This window comes from Phaeoacremonium minimum, assembly GCF_000392275.1.
Source record: "Phaeoacremonium minimum UCRPA7 unplaced genomic scaffold PA7_03_scaffold_583, whole genome shotgun sequence".
Classification (NCBI taxonomy): Eukaryota; Fungi; Ascomycota; class Sordariomycetes; order Togniniales; family Togniniaceae; genus Phaeoacremonium; species Phaeoacremonium minimum.
In genome coordinates, this window is record NW_006921485.1 from 72,996 (window position 1) to 97,178 (window position 24,183).

Consider the following 24,183-nt stretch of genomic DNA (forward strand, 5'->3'; position numbering starts at 1 on the left):
CCAAAGGTATAGATAGAAAAGCCTGAAACAACAAAAAGGTCTTCACACATCATCCATTCACCGCCAAACCACACTCGCACGCTGTGCTGGACGTGTTGGGCCGGCCCCTGCCATGGCTGCGCTACCAATAGTAATTCTTCTAGTCTTGCTATCGACACGCTCCTTCTGGGGGCTGCTGGAATCGCATCGTACACTACCACCAAGGTTCATCCGTCGTGCTTGTCCTGGAGTGAAAGCTCGTGACTCTCCTGGGGGCGAGCAGGTGATGGGCGGGCTCCTTCGTCGGTCGTTTCGGTCGCCGGATAGTCGTCTCTGCCGAGAGATACCGTTCGTCGAAGATGCAAGCGGACCGGAGTAGGAATTCGAGACCCGATGATGGGGCTGGAAGGGAACGCTGGACTGGGAGGAGATAGAGGAGATACGCTTCGCGTTTGACGCGGCGGTGCTGGACAGGGAGGAGAGCCGGTCGCGTCGCTTAGCCGAATGAAGAGCGGAGCGGAGCTTGTTCGGGTCAATGACAGTCGAGGTTTCAGAATCCGAGTTCGAGGCCGAAGCAGTGGCGGAGAGCGGGATGGCTGAAGGCGGATTATTCTCGTCCAGGGACGTGGTCACCGGGGGTTTCGGGCTTCTTACAGATCCTTTCAAGGTGGGAGATAGGTAATTACCCGATCTACTGACGTCAAGAGGCCTAAGAGGGGTCGGCTTGTCTTCGCTATCGGATGACCCAGCAAGGTTGAGCGACAAAGTCGGTGCTGTTGGGGCAGGTGAGCCGTCAGAGCCTCGGGATTTGGATAAGAATCCAGCCTGGAACCTATTGGGCTTAGCTAGCGAGAGGGTCGACGGCTCTGGAACCACTAGCGAGGGGCTTGAATCCGATGTTTCCTCGGGGACCTCTAAATAGGTTGGCAGTGGTGGAAGAGTCGGGGCTGTATCAGATATACCGATATTTACTGGATCTAACGTCAAGGCCGGCTTCTGTGGTGTCTTCTCAAAGTCGGCCAGGGTGCCCTCCTCCGTCTCGTCGTCACGCCATCGAACCACCCGCTTCGTTGGCGTCTTCTTTTTCACAGGTGTGAACGATACTCCCTTCCGAGCATTCAGAACCTTTCGTCGACGGGGCGAAGACTTCATCGGTGATACGAAAGCTTGTTGCTGCGAGGTGGACATCGATGCTAGAGCGGGAGCAGCGACGGGCTTCACATGTGCTACTGATGTCCTCTTCTTCTTCGGTGTGCCTCGTTTAGATGGAGGGAACATCTCAGCTGGAGCCACCGAGCCATCTGGTTTGATGACATGGGAAGCAGCAGCATGACCGGTCTCGAGTAATCGGTTGATGATACTCCTGGCATGAGCGATCGCTTCCGCCTCATCCATGGCCAAGGTCTCGGCCAACGAAGCAAGAATCTCAAATTGTGCGGTCAGAAGCACCTGGACTGTGGCAGCATCGGCGCCCTTCTCCTGCTCCAAGACCTGTTGATATGCTTCGCGCATGAAATTCGCTTTTAGAACCTCGGTCTCTCGAGTCAAGCTAGCCGCTTCACCACAGTCAGCGATGCCATCCCCTGTAGGTAGTTGAGTTATGCTATGGTGAAGAGCTGTATCGATCGCACGCTCCCAGTTAGAACGCTCCAGCTGTTGATGGATGTGTTGTCGACTGGCCTCCAACTCAACAAGGATGCCTTGTGCTGTCTTGCGCATGGCAGTGAGATTAGGTGGCATGGCATCATCGTCTTCCCTTGCATCGCAGATCGCATCGAACGACGCAATCCAAGCAGAGAGCAGGCTTATTCTCCTCTCGAAGACCTTGAGCTTCTTCATCGTGTTGATCTTGGCCTGCCGCTCACTGACGGAATTCTCATAAGCCACGCGAATTCGTTGCACGCCCTCTCGTGCGGCAACCTCCCGCTTCTCGAGATTTTTGCGAAACTTTGCGAAGAAGATGTTCTCGGCATCTTTCTGCTGCGCCTTTAGTTCATTGATCATTGCCATCTGCTCATCAATCTTGACCAAGAAGTCTTTGACGTGTCGATTGACGTTGAAAACATTCCTGGTGACCTTGGTCTGGATATTCTTGGCGCGATTGGCATATCGCAAGGTGTTCTGAGTCTCGTCGAAATGAGCGCTAGAGGGACTGACGCAAACGACCATGACTGTTTTGCAGTTTCCGCCCAAAGAGAATTTCAGAAGTCGAGTCAGTTTGCTGTTCCTGTAGGGTACATGGTTTCTCTTCCGTGGGTCGCAAAGTGCATTTATGCAGCTCCCCAGAGCCAAGAGTGACTTGTTGATGTTGGCTCCTTCTAGCAGGCGTTCTCCCCGGTTCTTCGTGGCGCTAGCTCGCTCGCTGCCAGCAAGATCGATGATGCTGAGTGTTGCCATTGTGTGCGGTTCATTTACATCTGCGTTGCGGTCTTTCTGGGCCACATTGATCTGAAGTACAGCATGTGAACGAGATGAAGTGGCATTGGCCGCCGTTGGAGATACGGTCCGATACTCGTTGCCCTGGACGATCATATCCATGACTTCCTGCACGTCTTTGGGATGGTGGCTGGTCAAGCCTGCCACAGTGACGGCTTGATTGGAGTCCTCACGAAGCATGAGGCCCTGTTTGCTGCCACCCGGCACCAACAAATCGCGGATTGTCTCGTTGTAAATTTCTAGGTATGACAGGGAGACCTCGGTGACCTTCTCGTCGCTGCGGTCCTGAATCTTCTCAAAAAGTTCTTGCATTGTCAGGAAGATGATACCGGGCTGTTGTGCAGTGCCGGTAATTGTGTGTGTTTTGCCGCATCCTGTGGCGCCATATGCGAACACAGTTGCATTATAGCCATCCAGGACACTATCAAGAAGGTTTTTAGTCGTGCCTTCGTATATATCGGCCTGGGATGCGTTGTCGTCGAAGACACGGTCGAAGGCAAACACCTGGTCCTTGACCTTCTTGCCAGATGTTGGCACGACCGATCGAGAGAACTTCTGGACGGGGTTGTCTTCTGGGGGATCGAACACACTGCGTCCATGGTCAGCAACCGTTCGCGGAGAAAGGGTACAAGCCGAGAGAAACGTACAGGCATCGTTCATCCACCACCTTGATCACAGATCGGATCCCGCGCTGCTTCAGGCTTGGTGTTGGTGCCGCCGCCAGAGACCCGTCGCCGAGGAACAAAGTGCCATCGTCATTCTTCACCCTGCTCAAGAGTTAGACCTAATGATACCTTCGCCGCTGTTGTCATGTTTGTCGACTCACACTTGAGCGGCTTCTCGAATTGTGAAGGGCCGCACTCGTACTACAGCAGGGTTAGCCTGATATCAACCGCCACAGCAGTGCACGCATCATCGCTTGCCGACATACCCGCGACGGTGATGGAGGATGCGCCAGGATCGGTTGGAAGCATCGTGGATGCCGCCGTAGTGGTTCAGTGGCGAGTTTATGAGTCCTCCCTCAGATGCCTCCAGATATTTGGTGTAAACAGCCTCGCCAGTATGATTGTTGTGCAGCGGAACAGTGTACAAAAGACACAATGCAGACAGCGCCGGGAGAGCTTCGACTTGGTGATACTGAGAAGGATGCTTTCCTGCAATGCCGCAGCGCGAAGTGCGAAGAGAAGAAGGCGCTGTCGAAGTCAAAAAAGAAAATGTTACTGTCGTGGGAGAAAGCTGTTGGTGTCGGCTATTAGTGAGGAGGAGGAGAGGAGCGAATTGTGGATGTTGTCTTGGAGTGACGTCCGCTTGGTTTGGTCGTGGTCTGGTTTGGTCTGGAGCTCGAAAATGCTCAGGAGTCAACAGTGCCTTGTGGTTGCCCCAGGTAACCGGCAGCCTGCCAACTGCTCCACTAACTTGCTTTAGTCTTTAGTGCAGAGCCCCTGCAGCGTGCGACTGGGCTGCTCCGCCAGTGTTGGTGTGGCTTGATCGCGCCTGCCCTGACATGCCCTGACAGGAGCCACAATGTGCCCCACCTTCCCCAAGCCAATCCCCTGCTATCCTTATCTCGCTTTTGTTTTACATTGTGACCTGCTTGTTTACACCTACAGTATCACGAATCCTTCCTCCAAACATGAACAGCGCAACGCAACATTAGGTAACTTCATTCGTATAGTTTATCGCCTTAATTAATACTCTTGCCTCGGTTCTGTCAAGAAACCTGGCTCAATTCTAGTAGTTGCACTCATTCACTCCAGTGATTGTCGCCTACATTTCACCTACTTGACAAGTAGGTAGATGCGAGTAGGTCGATAGATGTTTGATAATATTATTACTCTTCAGCATAGGAGCAAGATCAGTCATTGGGAGAAACAAGACAGGACTCAGTCCAGCTAGGAGAGTTGGGATAGTTATTAACAATGCAATTAGAGGGAGAAAATCGAGCAGTCGTGGCCTTTTCCTTCATAGCTCTGCGGCTTCAACCTCCGGCCTTTGATACCCACAAACACCCTGTTGTAATTTGTGAGGCCATATCGTTATCCGCACTACGCGTGCTATTGACTGTTGGGCCAACTTTATTCGAAGCAGTTGCCCTCGGCACAAGACCTTGGTGGACAAATACATCAAGCTGAACTTCGATGGCGACAACAGGATCCACATGGCAATCTCTATCTAAAAGTCAATCGGAAGCCACCCTAACCGCCACTAGAATTTACCTTGTCAGCCGCCTTTATTTGACACCTCATGCTCGATAAACGCAGTTTGTGATGCTACCTAGGTACTACAATGCTTTTCTATGGTTGCGAGGCGCTATCAGTGCATAAGCACCCGCATATTACTATCATCGTTATTAGAGTCTCTTCACAGTTGCCAGGGGCCTCGAACTTATTTCTGTGAAGCCTCTTCTTCACTACTGTTAGTTAGTCATGTCAGAAAAGCATATACGTGATTACTAGGCATCAAAAAGAGGACTACTGATAAAAAATATTATACTTTATTAAAATGGTTACTATAAAGAGAGATAATAGTGCAATCTCAGACGCGAAATCCTTCACTATCCAGGAGTGTCCGATATGGACATACTACATACCAAAGGAGCGTGATGAGTCAGAATGGGATTTTTCCTTTGTGCTACTTCTAGAGCGTAATGACGACGACGGCGTTTGAGAACGAGTCGGCCTTGGCAAGGTATTTCAGGCTGCTTTCAAGGAGAGAGATTGGCAGGAGGTCAAGCTTGGGTAGGAGTTGCAGTCGTCGGAATGTAAGTGGTGTGTTGTGGAAGTCAAGCATCAAGTCTCCAGGAAAGGGCTGCACCGTGGACATGGGCGTATGCTGCCTTTGGGGCCTCTATACTATCTTTAATTGATCTGGGGAGCTGTCATGCTACCAAATGCTAGGTATGGAACTTCGAGAATATCCCACCTCGCTATTCTGATGAAAGAAGCCGACGAGCTTGTCGGCCTCTTTGAATTCTGCAGACACGATGCGGGAGATATTAGGTCCAATGTTAAGTCTGTCACTTCATACCCAGGCTCAACGCTTCATGGTGGCATCAAGATATCGTATAATAAGATATGTCATCTCATACACTACCAACACATAGTTGGATTGTGTGAACAGCAATAGTTGGTTTTGGCAAAGTGTCTCCTGTCCTGTTTACCCTCTAACACTCCGAAAACAAACGACAATACGAGTGTTTGTGACGAAACAATTATGCATTCCGTATTGAATCAGGGTCTTTTTTAAGCCTTGGCTCCTACAACCGGACACACTGCACCAGGTGCAGCATGTGACACGTCCGGATGCTCTGCCACCTTATTCTTGTGATGTCCAACCTGCGCCTTCGTGACCGGGCAGATGGCACCGTCCTCCTTGCCCGAGGTGCTGGGGTGGTCTGGCGGGAGAATGGTGGTCACCGGCCCAACGACGGGGCAGACCTGATCGTCCATCTCCTTGCTCTTGGGCTCATCGACGACCTCTCGCAGCGCAGGACATTTCTGAGCATCGCCGGGAGCCGCGTCGGCGGGTATGGGCACGGAGGGGTGCTTGTGCAGGTTGTGGTGGTGGTCAGTCTTCGCACCGACGACGGGGCAGGTCTGCCCGGGCTGGGAGAGGTCGATGTCGGGGTGGGACGGCGGCAGGACGCTGTTGGTAGTACCAACGACCGGGCAGACTTGCTGGTTGGAAGAGGCCATTCTGGTTTTGAAGTTGAGGCTATAGAATCACTGTTGCTCTTTTTCGTTCGGGATTCGAGTCCGTCAATGTCTTTGGTGGAAAGGTGAAGTGTCAAGATTGGGGTCAAGGAGTGTTACTTAGTAGGAATGATAACAAGACTGTGGGGGAACAAGGCATCGTGCCTCGACTTTAAGGCAGAGCAAGAATCCCTTGCCTGCCATTGACATTAGTCTGATACCTACATTAACTAACCTTCAATGCCTAAGTCTAATTACTGCATAGTAGAGAGGACAAAGCTTGCCGGATACGCGAGTAAGGTACATTGCTGCCTCTTTCCGGAGGCTGAGACATGGGCGTAGGCTTTGCTTGGGCTTGGTAGGTCAGCTCACAGAGGCTTTGTCGCCCCGCATAGCACCGGCACATCGTCCCATGACGTATCTAACGTTAGCTACGAGCAGCCAGCCAACCAGATTCTGCCTAAAGGTAATCTGGCCCCGTTCCTGAGACGATCATCGCCTCACCGTATCAAAGCCAGAGCCTGAACTTTAATGAATGACATCGAAGCGCTTTGGCTTGCTTATCATAGACTACGTTACGGTTTGTTAAGCCGTTAGACAGTCATTTGGGTACTTGAGGAGGTGCTACACGCGCGCGCATATTCAATGTGACTCCTCCATGACATCTTGCTGTGCTCGAAAGAATGGACAAGGATTTTGTTAGAGATGACTTCATTCTTGTGCATTGTGCCCCCCTACTTGCACTACAAAAGGATGCAACAGGAGCGTCGAGAACACGAATTCTTCGACATGTAGAAATGCGCATAGCTTTCCCTGCCTTTGCTCAGTGATGCCGGCAGTGCAAGTGCGCGCACTGCCCGTGGTGGGCTGGGACGGGACGGGATATGCATGGCCGACAGCATGCATGACGCTGCCTGATAGGCTCGCGTTCGTCCATCACCTGAGCAAAGGCGACGCCGCGTTGGCATCGTCAGCCGCATGGCCCAAGGTCTCTTGCGAAAGAATTGGATTGATGGCACGGAATCCCGTCATGTCATGTCGCGCAGTTAAACCAAAACCACCTCGATTGGCCTGCCAGCCTGGTCGGCATACAAGTCCATGGATCCAGTTTCAGCCATTGGCCTTGCAGGAGCTATCCTGCAGTTCGTCGAGTTCGCGGGAAAGGTTGTCAGTCGCCTAAATGAGTTCACCGTGGACTTGAATCAGATACCAAAATCATTTCGTCACATTAAGACAGAATTGCCGCTCATTGTTGATGCCTTGAAAAGGATCTCCGCACAAGTTGATTCAGGAGAGCTTGCCGAGTCAACGCAGTCGGCTCTCAAGCCGGTCATCGTGGAGTGTCGCCGCTCGACCGAGCAGCTGGATGAGCTGCTTGACAAGATCCTGCCTGCCACTGCTGCCTCGTCCTGGGAACGGCGGAGAAAAGCGGTCGCGAGTCTGGCGAAGGAGAGCAAGGTTGAAGAAATCTCAGAGGCCTTGGATAAGTACATAAGAGTTCTTACTTTCCATCAAGTCATTAGAACCGGATCAGAGTCAGAAACAGCTGCATTCACAAAATCGAATGTTTTCTGGTTGGTACCATTGGATCGCAATGCGAATTTCGTTGGGAGAAGTGACAATTTTGAGCAAATCGACGCCGCATTCAAGGTCAAGGCGGGCACGCAACCGAAGGTTGCTCTATTTGGTCTAGGTGGTATCGGGTAGGTGAATAGGGCGAATACTCCCCGTATCTTCTCTAATATACCAGCACTAGGAAATCCCAAATAGCCCTCGAATACTGTTGCCAGAGACGAGACAAGAGCGACCAGTGCTCAATTTTCTGGGTGAATGCAGCAACAGCTGCTCGGTTTGAGGAGTCATTCAGGCGAATTGCTATGGAGTGTGGTCTTGTCACGCACGGCGTTGCACCAGATGACGCAGCCATGCTGGTGAAGAATTGGCTGGAGGTGCAATACAATAGACCTTGGCTGATGGTGCTTGATAACGTCGACGATAAAGATGCATTTTTCCACGAAAAAATGCGAGATGGACGGACGCCTTCACAAAGCATCCCTCGTTGTGAGCAGGGTTGTCTGCTCTTCACTACAAGGACCAGTGACATGGCATACGACCTCGCCACTCCGGCAACTCCTGTGGCGGTAGATGTGATGAATGGAGAGGAAGGTATTCGATTACTCAAGAGCCGTCTACCCAACGAAGTGGCGGATGATGTTCTCTACTTGGAGTTGCTGCAAGAACTGGACTATATACCGCTGGCTATCACACAGGCAATTGCCTACATGATCAAAAGGCGGAGAAGTGTATCTCAATATCTTGAGCAGTATCGGTCAAACGAAGAGACGAGAACGCGGCTGATTAGCTATGAAGTGTCCGAGCATGGTCGACAAGAACGGTCATTCGAGTCCATAGCGAAAACGTGGATAATCTCTTTTGAATGGATCTACAAAAATAACCAGCGGGCAGCCCAATTGCTCTACCTAATCAGCTTTCTGCAACATCAAAGCATCCCAAGGCTCCTGCTTAGGAATAACCACGAAAATGAACTTGATATCGAGGAAGCGGTAGGCGTTCTTAGGTCATTTTCACTCATCGATAATGACGATACTGAGACCACATTCGAAACACATCGTCTCGTCCAGCTCGTGACCCGTTCGTGGTTACAGATGCAGTCACCTGATGAGCTGGAGAAACGAGGGTTGGAAGCCTTGTATTCGGTTGCCTCGAGGTTTCCTAGACCCCTGAATCATCCTCAAGAGGATTACTTCAAAACTTGTGAAATTCTTCTCCCTCATGCAGACTTAGTCCTAAGATACGAGTTTAGACAGCCCTCCCGAGAGGCGGAAGTTGCAAGAGCCAGGGTACTAGATTTCACAGGCCGTTATATTTTTTGGACGGGCGACAGTGAAGAGTGCAGGAATAGACTGCAGGCTTCCTTGGCGATCAAACAGAAGTACCTTGGCGAGGATCATATTGACACCATGGATACCATGGAGCGCGTAGTATGGGCTGCTGCACTGGCCTATGATGAGCAGCAGGTGAACATGGCTGTAAAGCTTGGAACCCGATTGCTCGAACTGTATCGCATACAGCTTGGTGAAGATCATCCGAACACTATTGACAGTCTGTCCAATCTTGCCGTAGCCATATGTCGGCAGGGGGATAAGATACAAGCCAAAAAGCTTCATCAGCAGGCTGTCGACCTGAGCACTCGTGTCCTCGGCCCCCAGCATCTCGACACACTGAACTGCAAAACCCACCTCGCAACTGTATTACATGATCTCGGTGAACTCGATCAAGCTATCTGGCTGCAGCGTGAGGTATATGAGACGAGTTTGCGACAAATTGGGCATGAGCACCGTCTTGTGCTTGTACATGAGAACAACCTTGCTTGGTTTCTATTCGAGCGAGGAGATCTGGATGAAGCGTTAGCCTTGTCTTACCATGCTTTTGGAGTGAAGCGTAAGATCCTTGGTTCAGATCATGCAAGTACACTTGCGTCAGGTGACTTGACTGCGTGGATACTGAGACGACAGGGAAAGCTATTAGAGAGTGCAGACGTTTGTGGGATGTTACTTGCAGAGGCGCAAGAGGGGCCCCGAAGGCATACGAAGGACACCCGACAGGCTTTGGGAGCGATACGGGAAATGTATACCAGGGATTATAACCTCAACAATTGGAAGGGTGGGTAAGGTAAGGGGTAGATTCTGCACATGTCTTCGTCCACTGTTCAAGGGCTCGCCATAGGTGTATTTGTCTTTCACGGCGCATTATCAAAATCAAGGCAATTAACCATTGAACCTTGAGTATTTGAGAAGTTTGAGATGGGTGAGCTGAAGACTTAGAAAATGAGCAATCCACCCATCGTATTACAGGTCTCGTGCCATTGGATACTTGAATGCTCCTTCACGAGTTGTGTCAAGATTGTCAATTCTCGAAAATTGATCTAATATGAAGCTGTGCTTGGGATTTCTTTCATCTCTAGACAAATTCTTCTTTCATTACATATTGCGTGCACTATAGCCCACGCTCAAAGCAACTAAATTGCGAAACCAACTGCCTTCCTGCCTGCATCGCCATTGAGGACAATCTTATTACCAGGATAACCTTTGAGTGCGCTTTCGTTACATCCGCCAGGGAAATCTTCAGGGGGTGTTCCATTAAGAAACGCGTTGAGCTGACGTCGAACGTAGGCCAAGTTGATGTCTGTTGTCGGTGTAGCTGCTACATAGGCGACGCTCGAGATTCCATTTCCTCTGTGTTCAATCTCTACGGCGTGACACATCTAGAATCGCGATAGCCCGGACATTAGCAAACTCATATTTGTAGGATAGGACAATGCACTTACATCACAGTGCCACCACACAGTATCACCTGGGCCCATCTTGGGAATATGCACCAGACAGTCCTTAAGCTGCAAATGCGGGAAGGCTTCTGGGCTGAGTTCCTGTGATGTGTTCCTCCATACGCCCGGGAACCAAGGGTCCTCGATATCGAAAGTCCACTTCTCCGCATCGAGGATGTCCTCCTTGTTCGCTGGTGGCTTGAAGAATGGGCGCAGGAGAACGTAAGCAATAGTGGTTTTGATCTCAGGGTACAGCATCAGACTGCCCTCATAAGCACCAGCCGAAGTGAGAGCCGTCCAGCCCTGCCACAGGCGGAGTACATGTGAGTGAGCATTGCCCGCAAAATGGGCTGGGTTGGCCCGTTTGCGATCTGTGAGATCGTACGGATCGTACTCGTCAGGGCTTCCCGTCCAGACTTTTTCATAGACCTTGCGGTAGTCGCTGTCGGCCCAACGACTTAGGCTGCCTGCGTCGATATGTGGCCCTAAGCCTCGAAAAGGCTCGCCTGGAGGACGAATCCGTGCCGCATCGGCGTATACCAGAGGCTCCGCGAAAGCCTTGTCAGCATCATCGTCGTCATGCCACAAGGTGTTGAGAGCGCGGTGCAGGGCCATCGCTCGCGGATGGGTACGCGCCTCCATCTGCGTCTTAGACCAGTATAAACGGAGAATGTAGGGCGTTTCGGCTGGCCAACCTGCAAATAATAAGTCAGATGTCAAAGTGAATAAGAGCTTCTTTTGAAAATACCTCCAATCGCCCCCTTGTTCTCTTTAACGTAGTTGTTGAGGTCCTCAAACCAACCATTTGCAGTCTCTTCGGGCACGAGGCCACGGACAACAAAACAGCCTACATCTCGCAGACGCTGCTTCTCTATGTCACTAAGCTTGAAAACATCGTCATATGCCAGCTCGGGAATGACACTGGTTCCTTTGGTAGTGATGTCATTGGTCAAGTCCTTAAGTTTGTCGCAGACTGCAATCCAGCTCTTTCGTAGAGCGGCTTCACCATATGTAGCTGCTATATCTTTCTTGATCTTGACATTCTCGGGGTCCAGCTCACCAGTCTCGGGTGTCAGCTCGGGCCAGTCTGGCCATTCTCCGTTTGAGCTAGGCATCGTGTTTTTGTTTGCAGGCGATTGACTTGGCAGAATACAAAAGCTGGGGTTGAGAAGATCAACAAAAATTCGAGTGAATTGCTGACAAGGATGTTCTGGGGTATGACCTGCACGGCGAATCGTAATGTCTTTACAAAGCTTCGATCCGTAAGTGTGTACCAAGGCTCATGCCCCTCCAGTCCTTGGTAAACTTTCAAGTACACGTGTATGTTGTACATAAAGCTCCACTCCAACCGACAAGCTCCGCATCCCTCTAACTCGATCTCCATATCTGTTTCCTCTGGGTCCGATGTACCAGATATGATAAGACACCAGTACAATAGCCTGCGGACTTTGATCAAGTGCTTATCTGTTTACCAGCAATTAGTCGCTGTATTTAGCGGACCTCTCCGCTCGTTGCGAGTGAGGGGCTAGCATCTCCACATCTCACTTGCTAAGCTTTGCGGGCCGGCAGATAAGATGAATCCCATATCAGTCCTCTTCAGCAACTTAGAGACGTAAAGAGCTGGGTTCATCTTTGACAGAAAGGCTTATCTTTGCCAGTCCCTCTCGTCGGGACAGCCGACGTCTTGTTTCTCGTGGCCTAGACACGTTGGTTCTCGCACTTGCATCTCTCCCCTTACCCCAGATTAACCTCATTGAGCAAATTAGAGTCGATCTCTCCCTTTGTAATCCGTCGGATTCTCCGACCTCCAATCCAGCCATTAAACCTAGGTACATAGTCGCGAATAAGATTTTGTAACATCTCTCCTAAGTGGTGGAGTGGTGAGCGCGCTGAAGCCCATGCATCTTAGTAGCAGTGGTCCACCCCCGCAGCCATTCCCAGAACTGAATACAGAGCCGTTCACTCACTGAGGTTACCAGCCTAGTGGGTTACGCAGGACGGGGATCCGCTTCACCAAGATAAGTGAGATATTCACAAGATAAGTACGATATGAATCTCTGCCATGTCCGTGCCGTGTGGAGTAGTTGTTATAAAGTAATGCCTGCCATCCGACGTCGTTCCCAAGAGATTGTAGCCTGCCCCGAATTTCCTGGATCATAACGATCTCCAGCAAGAATTAGGAGCAATTTTCTGTTTCTTGAGAACACTCATTCTCTACTTGTGAGCTGCCCACATCGGCAGACACCATCGGTAGAAATGGCCAACTCCAAATGGACTCTTATCCTCCTCTTGTGGTGCTCGAGCACTCTATCAACAGTATGCGTGCCTCCTATGATCATCCTTTAGTTACAAGATCCTAATACCAGATGATTCTAGTCTCTAGGATATGACTCGTCGATGATGTGAGCATGATCAAAAGGCAACTTTGAGGAGCTGTAGTGCTCCATGCCAAGACACATGACTAAGACACTATAGGTCTGGACTCAACATCTTGCCCTCTTACACGGACTACTTCGATCTGAACACTACAACCTTGGCATTGCAATCGTCCATCGCATGGGCCGGGTGCGCTGTAGCCGGCCTCGGCTACGGTAAACTGACCGACTGGCTGGGGAGGAAGAAAGCCATGTGGATTAGCGCTTTGATCACTCTGATTGGCATCATCATACAGGCCACCTCGCAAAACATCGCGATGTTTGTCGTAGCACGCTTTATAGTGGGCGTTGGCAACGGCGCTACCTTCCTCTGTGGACCTATTTATCTCGCAGAGATCTTCCCTCTCAAGTGGCGTGGTATTGGCTTGGGAATATTCATGGACTTCTACTATGTTGGTAAGGAGCACATTGCCCCGATTTGGGATCGAAACTGTCTTGAGATATAACGGCTGACTCAAGCTCTCCTGTCTAGGTGGACTTCTTTCCTCCGGAATTACCTATGGAACAGCCAAGATTCAAACAACTTGGGCTTGGCGCCTGCCTTCTATTCTGCAGGCGCTCTTTATGGTCCTGGCTGTGGGTGTGCTTCCCTGGATCCCAGAGTCGCCGAGATGGCTGGTTTACCAAGACCGACACTCCGAGGCTCTTGACGCCATCGCCTTGACTCATTCAGATGGCAATAGAGAGGATCCAGTTGTACTGTTGACCTACCAGGAGATCATCGACACACTCCAGACCGAGGTAGAATTGGGACAGCAGACTGGGTATCGTGACCTTGTTAAATCTAAGTCGAGTATGAGACGAGTCATGTTGGTCATCTCCGTAGCTATAATATCTATGGTGTCTGGTAAGAAGATATATCATGTCCTTATATGCTACATGACTTTTGAGCTAAATATTACTGTCTCAGGAAACAACATCATCACATTCTATCTTGGCGCGATGCTCGATAATGCTGGTGTTACTGATAGCACTACACAATTGGAAATTGTGAGAGACTCTTCTAATAATTAAATACTTGACCTAAGGCTAACATCTACTAGAACATCATCCTGAATGCTTGGTGCCTTGTCATCGCCCTGTTCGGTACATTCTTGCTAGATACCGCCGGACGACGTCCTCTGGCAATCTGGTCTTCGGCAATTATGACAGTCTTTATCTTTCTTGTAGGAGCCTTGACCAAAGGTAAGCAATCGATCTCATAAAATAAGTAATAGGGAACACACACTGATATCCTCGTGCTTCAGTCTACGGAAATGGGGATAATAATTCTGGCGTGTACGGAACCGTAGCATGCATTTTCCTCTTCCAGGGAGCCTATAGTCTTGGTTGGACGCCGCTCTGCATGCTGTATCCCCCAGAAGTTCTAAACTACTCTATTCGGTCTGTCGGAATGGGTCTCTACACGTTCCTTACCAATGGATTTGGGTAAGTTCTCATGAATTCTTCAACGATTTCACGCGAATTTATTTCGCTGACTGCATGTGATAATAGCCTGATGGTGACGATGGCGTTTCCGTACGCGCTCGACTCGATTGGATGGAAGACATACATGATCAATGGCGCGTGGGATGTGCTTCAGGTCGTCTTCCTTGCCATCTACTGGGTCGAGACCAAGGGTAAGACTCTGGAAGAAATTGACGAGATCTTTGACGGCCCATCTGCCGCAAATGCTATTCATGTCAAGGATGTCATTGAAGGTCGGGACCCTGGTCTGGCTCTTAAGGGAGGAGCCATCGTGGTTACAAAGGATGGCGCCAAGAACTCAGCTGCCGCGGAAGAGGCATGAGTGCAGGATCCGGAGGCTTAACCTGTGTTCAGCGATGTTATTATTGATGTGGCGTTATTGTACTCTTCGTCTCATCACAGGGGCAGAGATCGGCACAATAGCGGAAGGGAAGGCAGAAAGCTTCTGATGTTCAAATTTGCTTGCGATGGTGGCTTTACTTCTTACAGAGAAAACGTACCTCACTTAATCGCAGAATAGAGAGGTCTGTTAACGAAGGCTTCACTATCGTGACTTACCCAGTAATCGTCCACATATTGATTAAGACTGCATTATTGTTTGCAAGATGTAACCATAGTGTTTACTAATGGTTCGAAGAAATCACATTAAATATTGAAGTCAGATACTCAGAGTTTTGATATATCTAAACAAAGATTGTCATGTAAGAAGCTAGGGGACGAAATGCCGGCCCCAACCGATAGGACTTTATACAGTGATGAGATTCATTAGCTTTCATAAGACTATTCACTATATCCACTACTATTTTCCTCATGTATCCCAAATGCGGCAATCATACATCAGGTTCTATGAAGGGAATTGAATAAGAATCTGCTCCCCCTTAACGCGGGAGTTGAACCATTCCAAGATGTCAATACTGCCCTGAACCGCTGTAGCTCCCCGGAGTAAATCCACCTGGGCCACCTTTGCAGTGGCGAGCGTCAGCTCAGCAGTACCCAAATTCTGGGCGATGCAGGCGCGGTTGCCTTTGCCGAAGGCGAAGAAGTTGGTCAGCATCTGGTCGGATGGCTGCAGCCACCGCTCCGGCAGGAACCGCTGTGCATCGGGGAAGACCTTCTCGTCCTGATGCAGCTGAAAGGCGGCAACTCCTACCGAGGTACCCGGGGGGAAGAGGTGACCACGGTATTCCCATCCGCCTTCGGGAACAAGGCGAGGCAATCGGATCGGGTTTGCCCAGGATAGCCGCAGTCCCTCGCGCACGACCCCTCGCAAATATGGACCTGTCGTGATATCCTCATCCTTGTCCATTTTCCCGAGAATTTCCTCTCGTAGCTTAGCGTATCTACCAGGAAGAGAATGTCAGTGATGGTCTATAGTTACAATTTCAATAGTAATGTGCGTACTTCTCTGGGCTCTTGCATAGATACCAGAGGATCATGGCCATATTCATGCCGGTCGAATCAGTGCCGGCAAAGCACAAATCCTTCAGCTCGACTTGCACTTGATCCCGAGGAATTGACCTTTCTAACAATCGACTAGCGTAGCTTCCACTGCCAGACATGGCTGTCTTGACCAGACCTCCGGTGTACTGATCCATGGCTTTCATCGAGTGGGCGACTTCGTCGTCACTCGAAGCCATCTCGATCAATTGCATGAGCTTGTCTCCAATCCAGCCCGGAAGCAGATTGAAGAAGGCGCCGACACCGACATACGCGTCAACAAAGGGTGACGCCGACATGTGTGATGTGTCTTCAGAGACGGCGCCGTACTGTTCCTGAAAGAGGTACGCACTCACGGCATCGAGGGCCATGGACCGGGTCAGGTTGAGGACATTGACGGGCTTGCCCTTATGACCCTCACGTTGGATCCGTGCGATGAACTGGTCGATTACCGAAGATAGTATCGATTGAGAATTCCGAATTGATGAAGTCGAAAAGAGTGGCACCACAGCTTTGGCTCTGCTGGCACGTGCCGGTAGTGTCTGCGTAGAGAAAATGGTCGAGTGGCCATCGATATCAAATTTGGAGTAGGCCTGTGTCTTCTGGAAGCCCCCATGCTGTACGTAGATGGGATCGACGGCATCGCCATCGGCAATGTCGATGTCGTTGGGCGCAACCCGCAGTACTGGGCCATACTTCTCGTGCAACCGGAAAATGGCAGTGCACTCATCACCAACGTAGGTGTGCCACGCAAGCCATAGTGATGTGCATGCGGCAAGACGAGGGCCAGGGATTCCCGCCAGGGGATGGAGGTAGATGCGATACAGGCACCGGCAGACCCAGGCGAGGGTGATCAGACAGGCAAGGGTAGTCGCCAGGCTGGCCGACCATCCCGCAATGACACTTGTGAGGGCCATTGTAGGTACGTAGTCTAGGCTATCGAGTCACTCAGCTTGGTAGAAGCCGGTGCATAAGGACCAAAGCGAGTCTACCCAAAAGCCAGGTACACTAGCTTTATCCTTCCACTTACATGGAACAAAATCGTTGCTTCTGAAGAGTACCTGAGCTAATCTCGTTCATCTTATCTTACTTATCTCTGTTGTCGGGCTCTGTCGGGCGCCCCGATCACAAGTGGTACTGTACCCACAGCGCCGTAGAACTAACTGACAACATGGGGTCTCAGCAACGTCGACGCATACATTGACCGAAATCTGTCGAAAAAGGACTCAATGAGGAATATTCGTTCGTTATCAATCACTATGCAAAAGAGGGACGTGATTATTCTAGAGTGATTGCAGACCTGAATGCAAAGCGTTTCGAAGGACGAAGTCGTTATCTCGACCACTCTGCCGGAGATGGCCGTAGCTCATGCTGCATCAAGAAAGCCGTGCCTGTGACATGGAAACACCACACTTCCACCTAACTCCGATCTCATGCCTCATAAGCCATATTCTCATTGCACTTCATGCTTATAATGGCTTTCGGCCATAAACAACCGTCCTATCACGAGATTTAGTTCAGAAAGTGCCGCAAAGAGAGGGTGTGCACTTGGCAGCAGTGCCCAGGCTGGTCACTCACGTCAAACAATAGGCACAATTTGACTTTTTCCTAGATTCTCCGCGCATCTCTGCGACGAATGTGAGAGCCTCTTCCTTGGTCCACTGGAGGACCATAGTCAAAACAAACATAGCGAGCCCCTCGAGACTCTGATCAAGGCATGCCTGCGTCAGCAACCCCGCCTGCTGCAGCCGCTTGTCCTTCGGCCATCCGTGGGTCGGCGTTTTCAGCTTGACCTCTGTGATGTCCTCAAAGCCGGCGGCCTCCATATAGTCGCGCATCTGATGGTCGCGCGTGATCGTGAAGATCTTGCCCATCGCCTCGCCGCCCTTTGCGAACGCATCGCCCCATGTCTTGTAGATGTGTTTCTCGGGGAATGTCACATGGTCGCTCTGCAGCAGAACGTCCATCTCGAGATCCTGCAGCCATCCTCCCGGCTTGAGATGGCGGAATGCCTTCTTGTATAACTCGCCCCAGTCCGTTATGCTGCCGTAGAGAGAGCGGAAGTGGATGAAGTCGAAGTGGTCCTCGGGCCATGTCCAGTCTAACAGACAATCATCAATCACGAACTTTAAATTAGGCGGGATCCATGATGGTTGAATAGGACTGATGTCAGTGCCAATGACCTCGGCTCCAGGGTACTGATCCGCAAAGTCAATGGCCCAGATGCCCGTGCCAGTGGCCACGTCGAGAACACGTTTGGGATTATCGCCGATGGGGGCTAGGAAGAGTTTGTCATTCTGCATGATGACGAGGGCCGTGTGCAACATGTCGAGACCTTCATTCTGCTGGTCATCGTTCGGCGCCCAGTACTCGGTTGTCTTGGAGGCTTGGTATGTTCGGCCATGGATCCTGCGGTACTCATAGATGCTTTCAGAGAGCGATTCAGTAGAGAGCAAGCTATTCGAGTCAATGGCAGAATCAGCGTCGTCTTCCCTGCCCGGCTCAACAGTGTCATCAGCCTCCACCGGTGCTGACACCTCAGCGCCTGGCGCTGGGTGTGACCCGGCAGCGGGTGATCCCGTAGCAGCTGCAGGTGATCTTGTGGTTGGACTCTCAGAAGCCATTGGGTAGGGCGTCCTGTATGCAGATAGACGAACGAATTGTTCTTGAAAGTACGGGGAGACAGAACATTGTGGGACTGTACGGGAAACCTTGGGTTCCCTGCCCGTATGTATTATCCATATTACTGGTGTGCAATCTGTGACGACGTGACATTCAGAATGCCTCGCGGGGGAGACGCAGCGTTACAAACAGCATCAACAAGCACCCGGAACTGGCCCCTTGTTCAGGATATGCTCCCCGGTGTGCTATGGGTCGCCATGTCAGGCGAGGCGCTACCGGATGCAGATCTAAGAGTCCGCAGCCAACGGCCAGCCGCTGAGCCGCTGCTGGCGTCCGTTAAGGAAGCATGTCGGGTAACCCGGGCTGCCGGGGGTGGGGGAGACCGATCATTCTTTTTGTTGTGTTTATACGTTGTCACTGGTTGTGGTTCAGTTGTCAGCCCCATTGCGGGTGTGGCCGGTTGACGAACAGGGTTAAGAGAGCCCTGAATCCGACTTGTCACAAGATGTGCCTCTTCGTTGGCTTCCAGAAAATGACGTCTGATCAATCGCTAATTTCTAGGGCACTTTGACCCTTGTATACACGTCATGAGCATTGGCACAAGTGCCGCCACAGCGCCCAAATGAAAAGGTATTTTGCTGAAGCTTGAAGCGTACCACTGTAGGGAGTTGGGACTTAGCACACGAGTCGGTAAACAGAAATAAAGCACACAACAAGGCCCTGGGTCATACACGTGCGAGGCCAGTTCGTCATCAGAGAAGATATGTAATAGATGCTCATCCTATGGTACAAACAGAACAGAATGAAAGACCAATCATTAGTGCAACGCCTTTACCAAATAACCCTTCTCTACTGCTACTCACCTATCCCTGTTAACCCGTTGCAGGATCGTCGTAAACTCTTCATCAGTATGCTCTCTCGCATCCCTGAATCTTGAGTGTAGATTCGAACCACCCTTCCTGAATTTCTGGACTGTCAGTTCCCCGTCTGCGAGCCTCTTGCACTCCAGCACGTCCTCAATATCAACAAGATCAGGAACCACCGTAGTGCGGAACTGATACGGAACACCTGAGTCCTTGATCAAGTTGATGCTCTCCTCCAGCACGGCCGGATCAACTGCTCGCCCAGCAACTTCTTTGTACCTGTCCAACTTGCACTTGAGGTCCATGGCAACAAAATCAACCAAGCCTTCAGTATACACTTGTCGTAGTACGTCCGGCGAAGTGCCGTTCGTGTCAAGCTTGACACTGATACCTGCAGCCTTGAGAACGCGAAGGAAGGGTAGCAGACCAGCATGAATTGTTGGCTCGCCTCCAGAGACGACGAGGCATTTATGTTGCGAGGCTGTGATATGTTTCAGCACATCCTGGATCGTGACATCGTCTCGTCGACCCCGAACGACTGGTCCGTTATGACACCACGGACAAGCTAGGTTGCACCGTGAAGTGAACATGATCGAAGCTTGAGGCTTGCCAGGATAGTCGCTCAGCGTCAGCTTGGTGTATCCTGCCACCGGAGGCTTGATGTCTGCGATTGATGGAAGCTGCGTAATAGCAGAGGATGCACTGGCTGGAGCAGTGTATCGATAGTATTTGCGCATAGCAAATTCTTCCTTCTTCCCCTTATTCCAGTCTCTCGTAGGCCGGAAGTAGCCTACAATACGGGAGTACACAAGAGCCTCTTCGCCGCATTTCGGGCACTGCGGGCACTCCCCAGTGATGTATCCATGAGACTTGCAGATGCTGAAAGTGGGCGTCAGTGAGATATAAGGAATGCGGTAGCGCGATGCGATTGCTTGGACGAGATCTCGGGCTTGCTTCCCTCCCGACAGTCTCTCGCCAAGGAACGCGTGGAAGACGGTGCCTCCAGTGTAGGCACACTGCAGCTTCTCTTGATGATCCAGGGCCTCAAATAGATCCTCCGTTGCGTCGACAGGCAGCGCTGTGGAGTTTGTGTAGAAGCTCGGAATGTCCTTCCCCGGGAAGAGCTCTCTGTCTTTTTGAGCTAGCTTGTAGCTAGTGCTCTCCGCAGGTGTAGCCTCGAGGTTAAAGAGATTCCCTGTCTCGTTCTGAAACTGCTGGAGTTCTTCTTTGATGAACTCAAGCACCTCAATGGCAAAGTCCTTCTTTCCCACGATGCCATCTCCGAACAAGGTGATGAGAGCTTCATTCATGCCATTGACTCCAATGGTACTGAAGTGATTGGTCCAGTACGATCCTGTTCTCTTCTTGATGACAGAGAGATAGTGAGCCGCGTACGGGTACAATGCAGAGTGCCCATCGACGATCTTGCGCTTGATCTCGAGCGAATCCTTGGCTACTCGGAGTGTGTCAGCAAGCACAGCGAAAAAAGACTCCTTGGTGCCATTAGAGCGCATGGCAAGGTTGGGTAAGTTCAGAGTCACGACACCGATAGATCCCGTCAGCGGTACTGCGCCGAACAGCCCGCCTCCCCGACTGTGCAACTTGCTGACGTCAAGTCGAAGCCTGCAGCACATCGAGCGAAAGTCCTCGGGGTTCAGATCACTATTGATGAAGTTGGCAAAGTATGGGACACCATACTTGGCAGTCATCTCCCAAATGGATTCAAACCGCGGAGATTGCCAATCAAAGCCTTCCCAGAGGTTATACGTCGGGATTGGAAAGGAAAAGATGCTCCCATTACCATCTCCCTGAACCATAACTGCCGTGAATGCCCTATTGAAGATATCCATCTCTTCCTGGAAGTCATCATACACCCATTCCTCGTGATACTTCCCACCAATGATCACCGGATGCCCCACGAGGCTTTTGGGACAGATGAGGTCCATCGAGATGTTGGTGAAGGGCGCTTGAAAGCCGCTCCGTGTGGGGACGTTAAGCGAGTATACGAAGCTCTGGACGTACTTGAATACTTCGACGTACGTCAGGCCATCTTGGCGGATGAATGGCGCGAGGTATGTATCGAAGTTGGACAAGGCTTGGGCGCCGGCGAGTTCGCCTTGCAGCGTGAAGAGGAAGTTGACCGTCTGATTGAGGGCTGTGTTGAGATGATTTGGTGGCCGGCACTGGATCTTGTTTTCGACGCCGCCGAATCCCTGTAGCAGGATGTCCTCGATGCTCCATCCGGAGCAGTAAGCGCTGAGGAAGCCAAGATCATGGATATGAAAACGATTCTCGTTACTATACTGTCGGATCTCTTCTGTGTACACACTGTTTAGCCAGTAGTCAGAGATGATGTGACCCGAGACATATTGCATCAATCCCTGGTGGGAGTAGGTCGAGTTGGCGTTCTCAGCGCCTTTCCATGTTGCCTTGGTCAGGTATTCTTCAACGAGGCGAATGTGATCTGCCTGAGAGTCTGAAGTATTAAGATTAAGGGCTCTGTACAGTCCCTCGAATAGATTAGATGGTGCACCAGTGATAGCCTTCATCTTGATTCTCCTAATGCTGAAAAGCTGAAGAACTGCATGCGTCCAACACGCGGCGATTGAGCTGCTTTTGACATGATGTCAATCAGTAAACGCGTCGCGTATCATGTCAATCAACAAATGGTTCTCAATCCGACGCGCAGGCATTGTGTCATTGTCTCCTGGCTCACCAGCCCGCGGTGCGCTGTTCGGGGCGACTAGATGCGGCGGTCTCGCGATTCTGCCTGGGCGTCTCCTGACTGCCGCGAGATCCAACAACGCCTCCAGATATGAACGCGAAAACACGTGCAATTAAGAAAGGAGCAACTCTCGCTATGATATTCACTCTGGAAGCACCATTCGACATTCCAGGGATGAGCTAGGATGAAAGAAATCAAAACAGCCGCCAAATGAAGCCGAAATCGCACCGGAATGAGAGCAGAAACATAGAACGTAGACCACCTTGCAGGCTTGTATTGAGCTGTAGCAGACCATATCATCTCGTATTATCAAGATAGCCAAGATAGCTACTTCACGCATCACTGATAGTAGAAGATGCACCTCCGACTGTGGGCTGCAACCAATGACTATTTGAAATCCGACGCAAGGTGGCAATGCGTCTATTTCTCATTATATTGTATTTCGTACAACCCATGATACAGGGGAGGCTAGGAAGCTAAAAAGACGCCAAACCTTCTTTTGATTCCTTACCTCGCAGAAAAGACGCCGTCGAACCTAGGTAGCCATGTTGCATCGAGTGATGGTCGGGTATTGATTGAACCTGCCAAAGAGCAGTACCAATCCTCGACACCAGTGATGCAGTGATGTTTCCCCCTTACCTCCAAAAGTATCCCGCACAAAATACTGCTCAGTCTTAGGCTGCGGAGGGGACGTACGCGTACCTGGGCATTTGAGCCATCCTCTCCTCCGGACTGAACTCCGGATCTGAGTATATCATCCTGCCCTTGTCTTTGTCCTTCTTAGATTTCTTCTCCACGGCGGGTTCGGCGGGAGCAGCTTCTGTCGGTGTTCCATTCTCCTTCTTAAGAGGAACTTTGATGCCGGCTTCGGCCATGCGGATCAGCTGGTCAATATCATCGCCGGAGCGAGCTGCACCAGCAACAAGCTCATCAACAGTAGATGCGCCACCGGGGAAACCCGGCGCACCTGTTCCGGGGTAGTAGTTGCCCGCGTAGCCAGGTCGCTGTGGTAGGCCGGGAGCGGAGGGTAGGCTGGGCGGTCGGGCAGGCAAGGAGGTGTTGAAGCCTCCTGGCGGGGGAGGACCATTCGGGGAGTAGTTCGGAGGGAAATTTTGGGGGGGCACGCCCGGCTGGCCATATCCCTGGGGATAATCGAAGCCGGGTTGCGGGGGTGCACTGAAGGGTGAGTTCTGTGCTGATTAGCATCGCATGAAATTCGATAGTAGACTAGGCAACTCACAAATGCGCCTGGGCTAGCGCTCTGGCCGGGACTCTGAGTATCTCTCGGCGTGTTACCGTGGCTGCCATTAGCACCTCCGGAGGCCTTCTGAGCCGCTAATCTTGCACGATGCTCAGCCAGTCTCTTCTTGAGATCATCCTTCGATTCGACCTTGATCTTCTTCGCAGAGCCCTGACCCTGCCCCGGCGGGGGGTTTCCGGTAGCAGCGTGTCGCTCGGCTTGAGCCTGGTAGTAGTTCTGAATGATGCGCTGGTTGTGCTGCTGCACAATGTCCTCGGGCACACCTTCCATTCCGAAGATCTCGACCTCGAGGCCTTGTCGGTTGGGAAGGGCATTCTCGACACTGGAAAGGGATTCCTTGTGGACTTGATTCATGTGGACAGAAAGACCTGTGCAGGACAGCCGTGTTAGCTGTATGTGCTTCCATGGCAAGCGGGCTTGCAAAGAGCTCAAAGTGACTTCTTTAAGAAATGGACTGACCTCCAGCAGTATTGAGTCGACGACCACAGCGGTCGCATTTGAAGTGCTTGGCCTTTTGGTGAGAGATGAGCAGCTTCAGATCCTCAAAGTCACGCTCGCCTGAGTAATTCATCTGTTAGCTGTATGGTAGCAGTGGGATCGATGATGCGCAGCTCACAGTAGTAGCACCATGGCCGAGCAAGCAGCTCTTCCACATCGGGGTGGCCACGCTTCTTCTTGCCCATCTTGTCTGGGGTGTCGTCGTAGAGGAACGTTCAGAGATCGTGAGGTTATCTTGGCGGGGCAATTGCTTCAGTCCTCAAGTGCAGAAGCTATGGCGGTGGCGGTGGCGGGAATGATGAGGATGAAAGGTGGTGAACGAGGAGCAAATCTGAGAAAGTGCTGCGACGACGAACTTCCCAATTCCCAAAAGAGACTCAAGTTCGGTTCCAGCCTCCTGCCCACTGCGACATGATTACGCTA

The 24,183-nt window shown here is 51.1% G+C and overlaps 9 protein-coding genes across 9 annotated transcripts; 3 read left to right on the forward strand and 6 right to left on the reverse strand.

Moving 5' to 3' along the window:
- Nucleotides 1–820: 820 nt before the first annotated feature.
- Nucleotides 821–3,389, reverse strand: UCRPA7_8282 (putative chromosome-associated kinesin kif4 protein; the record flags this gene model as incomplete). Its single annotated transcript, XM_007920799.1, has 5 exons — nucleotides 821–893; nucleotides 962–3,004; nucleotides 3,063–3,182; nucleotides 3,242–3,281; nucleotides 3,347–3,389. 5 exons carry the CDS (start codon nucleotides 3,387–3,389, stop codon nucleotides 821–823), a joined length of 2,319 nt encoding a protein of 772 aa, XP_007918990.1.
- A 2,268-nt stretch (nucleotides 3,390–5,657) lies between these two features.
- Nucleotides 5,658–6,110, reverse strand: UCRPA7_8283 (hypothetical protein; the record flags this gene model as incomplete). Its single annotated transcript, XM_007920800.1, has 1 exon — nucleotides 5,658–6,110. The coding sequence occupies one exon, from the start codon at nucleotides 6,108–6,110 to the stop codon at nucleotides 5,658–5,660; it is 453 nt and encodes a 150-aa protein (XP_007918991.1).
- A 1,095-nt stretch (nucleotides 6,111–7,205) lies between these two features.
- UCRPA7_8284 (putative ankyrin unc44 protein) lies at nucleotides 7,206–7,814 on the forward strand (the record flags this gene model as incomplete). Its single annotated transcript, XM_007920801.1, has 1 exon — nucleotides 7,206–7,814. The coding sequence occupies one exon, from the start codon at nucleotides 7,206–7,208 to the stop codon at nucleotides 7,812–7,814; it is 609 nt and encodes a 202-aa protein (XP_007918992.1).
- Nucleotides 7,815–10,146: 2,332 nt separating this feature from the next.
- UCRPA7_8285 (putative duf1479 domain protein) lies at nucleotides 10,147–11,567 on the reverse strand (the record flags this gene model as incomplete). Its single annotated transcript, XM_007920802.1, has 3 exons — nucleotides 10,147–10,392; nucleotides 10,456–11,147; nucleotides 11,201–11,567. The coding sequence occupies 3 exons, from the start codon at nucleotides 11,565–11,567 to the stop codon at nucleotides 10,147–10,149; spliced, it is 1,305 nt and encodes a 434-aa protein (XP_007918993.1).
- A 1,155-nt stretch (nucleotides 11,568–12,722) lies between these two features.
- Nucleotides 12,723–13,333, forward strand: UCRPA7_8286 (putative hexose transporter protein; the record flags this gene model as incomplete). Its single annotated transcript, XM_007920803.1, has 3 exons — nucleotides 12,723–12,768; nucleotides 12,836–12,854; nucleotides 12,928–13,333. The coding sequence occupies 3 exons, from the start codon at nucleotides 12,723–12,725 to the stop codon at nucleotides 13,331–13,333; spliced, it is 471 nt and encodes a 156-aa protein (XP_007918994.1).
- An 899-nt stretch (nucleotides 13,334–14,232) lies between these two features.
- On the forward strand, nucleotides 14,233–14,676 carry UCRPA7_8287 (putative hexose transporter protein; the record flags this gene model as incomplete). The annotated part of the gene is made up of 2 exons (XM_007920804.1): nucleotides 14,233–14,315; nucleotides 14,382–14,676. 2 exons carry the CDS (start codon nucleotides 14,233–14,235, stop codon nucleotides 14,674–14,676), a joined length of 378 nt encoding a protein of 125 aa, XP_007918995.1.
- A 522-nt stretch (nucleotides 14,677–15,198) lies between these two features.
- On the reverse strand, nucleotides 15,199–18,415 carry UCRPA7_8288 (putative benzoate 4-monooxygenase cytochrome protein; the record flags this gene model as incomplete). The annotated part of the gene is made up of 3 exons (XM_007920805.1): nucleotides 15,199–15,694; nucleotides 15,756–16,727; nucleotides 17,370–18,415. The coding sequence occupies 3 exons, from the start codon at nucleotides 18,413–18,415 to the stop codon at nucleotides 15,199–15,201; spliced, it is 2,514 nt and encodes an 837-aa protein (XP_007918996.1).
- An 857-nt stretch (nucleotides 18,416–19,272) lies between these two features.
- Nucleotides 19,273–21,825, reverse strand: UCRPA7_8289 (putative anaerobic ribonucleoside-triphosphate reductase protein; the record flags this gene model as incomplete). The annotated part of the gene is made up of 1 exon (XM_007920806.1): nucleotides 19,273–21,825. One exon carries the CDS (start codon nucleotides 21,823–21,825, stop codon nucleotides 19,273–19,275), a length of 2,553 nt encoding a protein of 850 aa, XP_007918997.1.
- Nucleotides 21,826–22,675: 850 nt separating this feature from the next.
- Nucleotides 22,676–23,945, reverse strand: UCRPA7_8290 (putative c2h2 type zinc finger containing protein; the record flags this gene model as incomplete). The annotated part of the gene is made up of 4 exons (XM_007920807.1): nucleotides 22,676–23,191; nucleotides 23,242–23,630; nucleotides 23,722–23,820; nucleotides 23,879–23,945. The coding sequence occupies 4 exons, from the start codon at nucleotides 23,943–23,945 to the stop codon at nucleotides 22,676–22,678; spliced, it is 1,071 nt and encodes a 356-aa protein (XP_007918998.1).
- Between the last annotated feature and the right edge of the window lie 238 nt (nucleotides 23,946–24,183).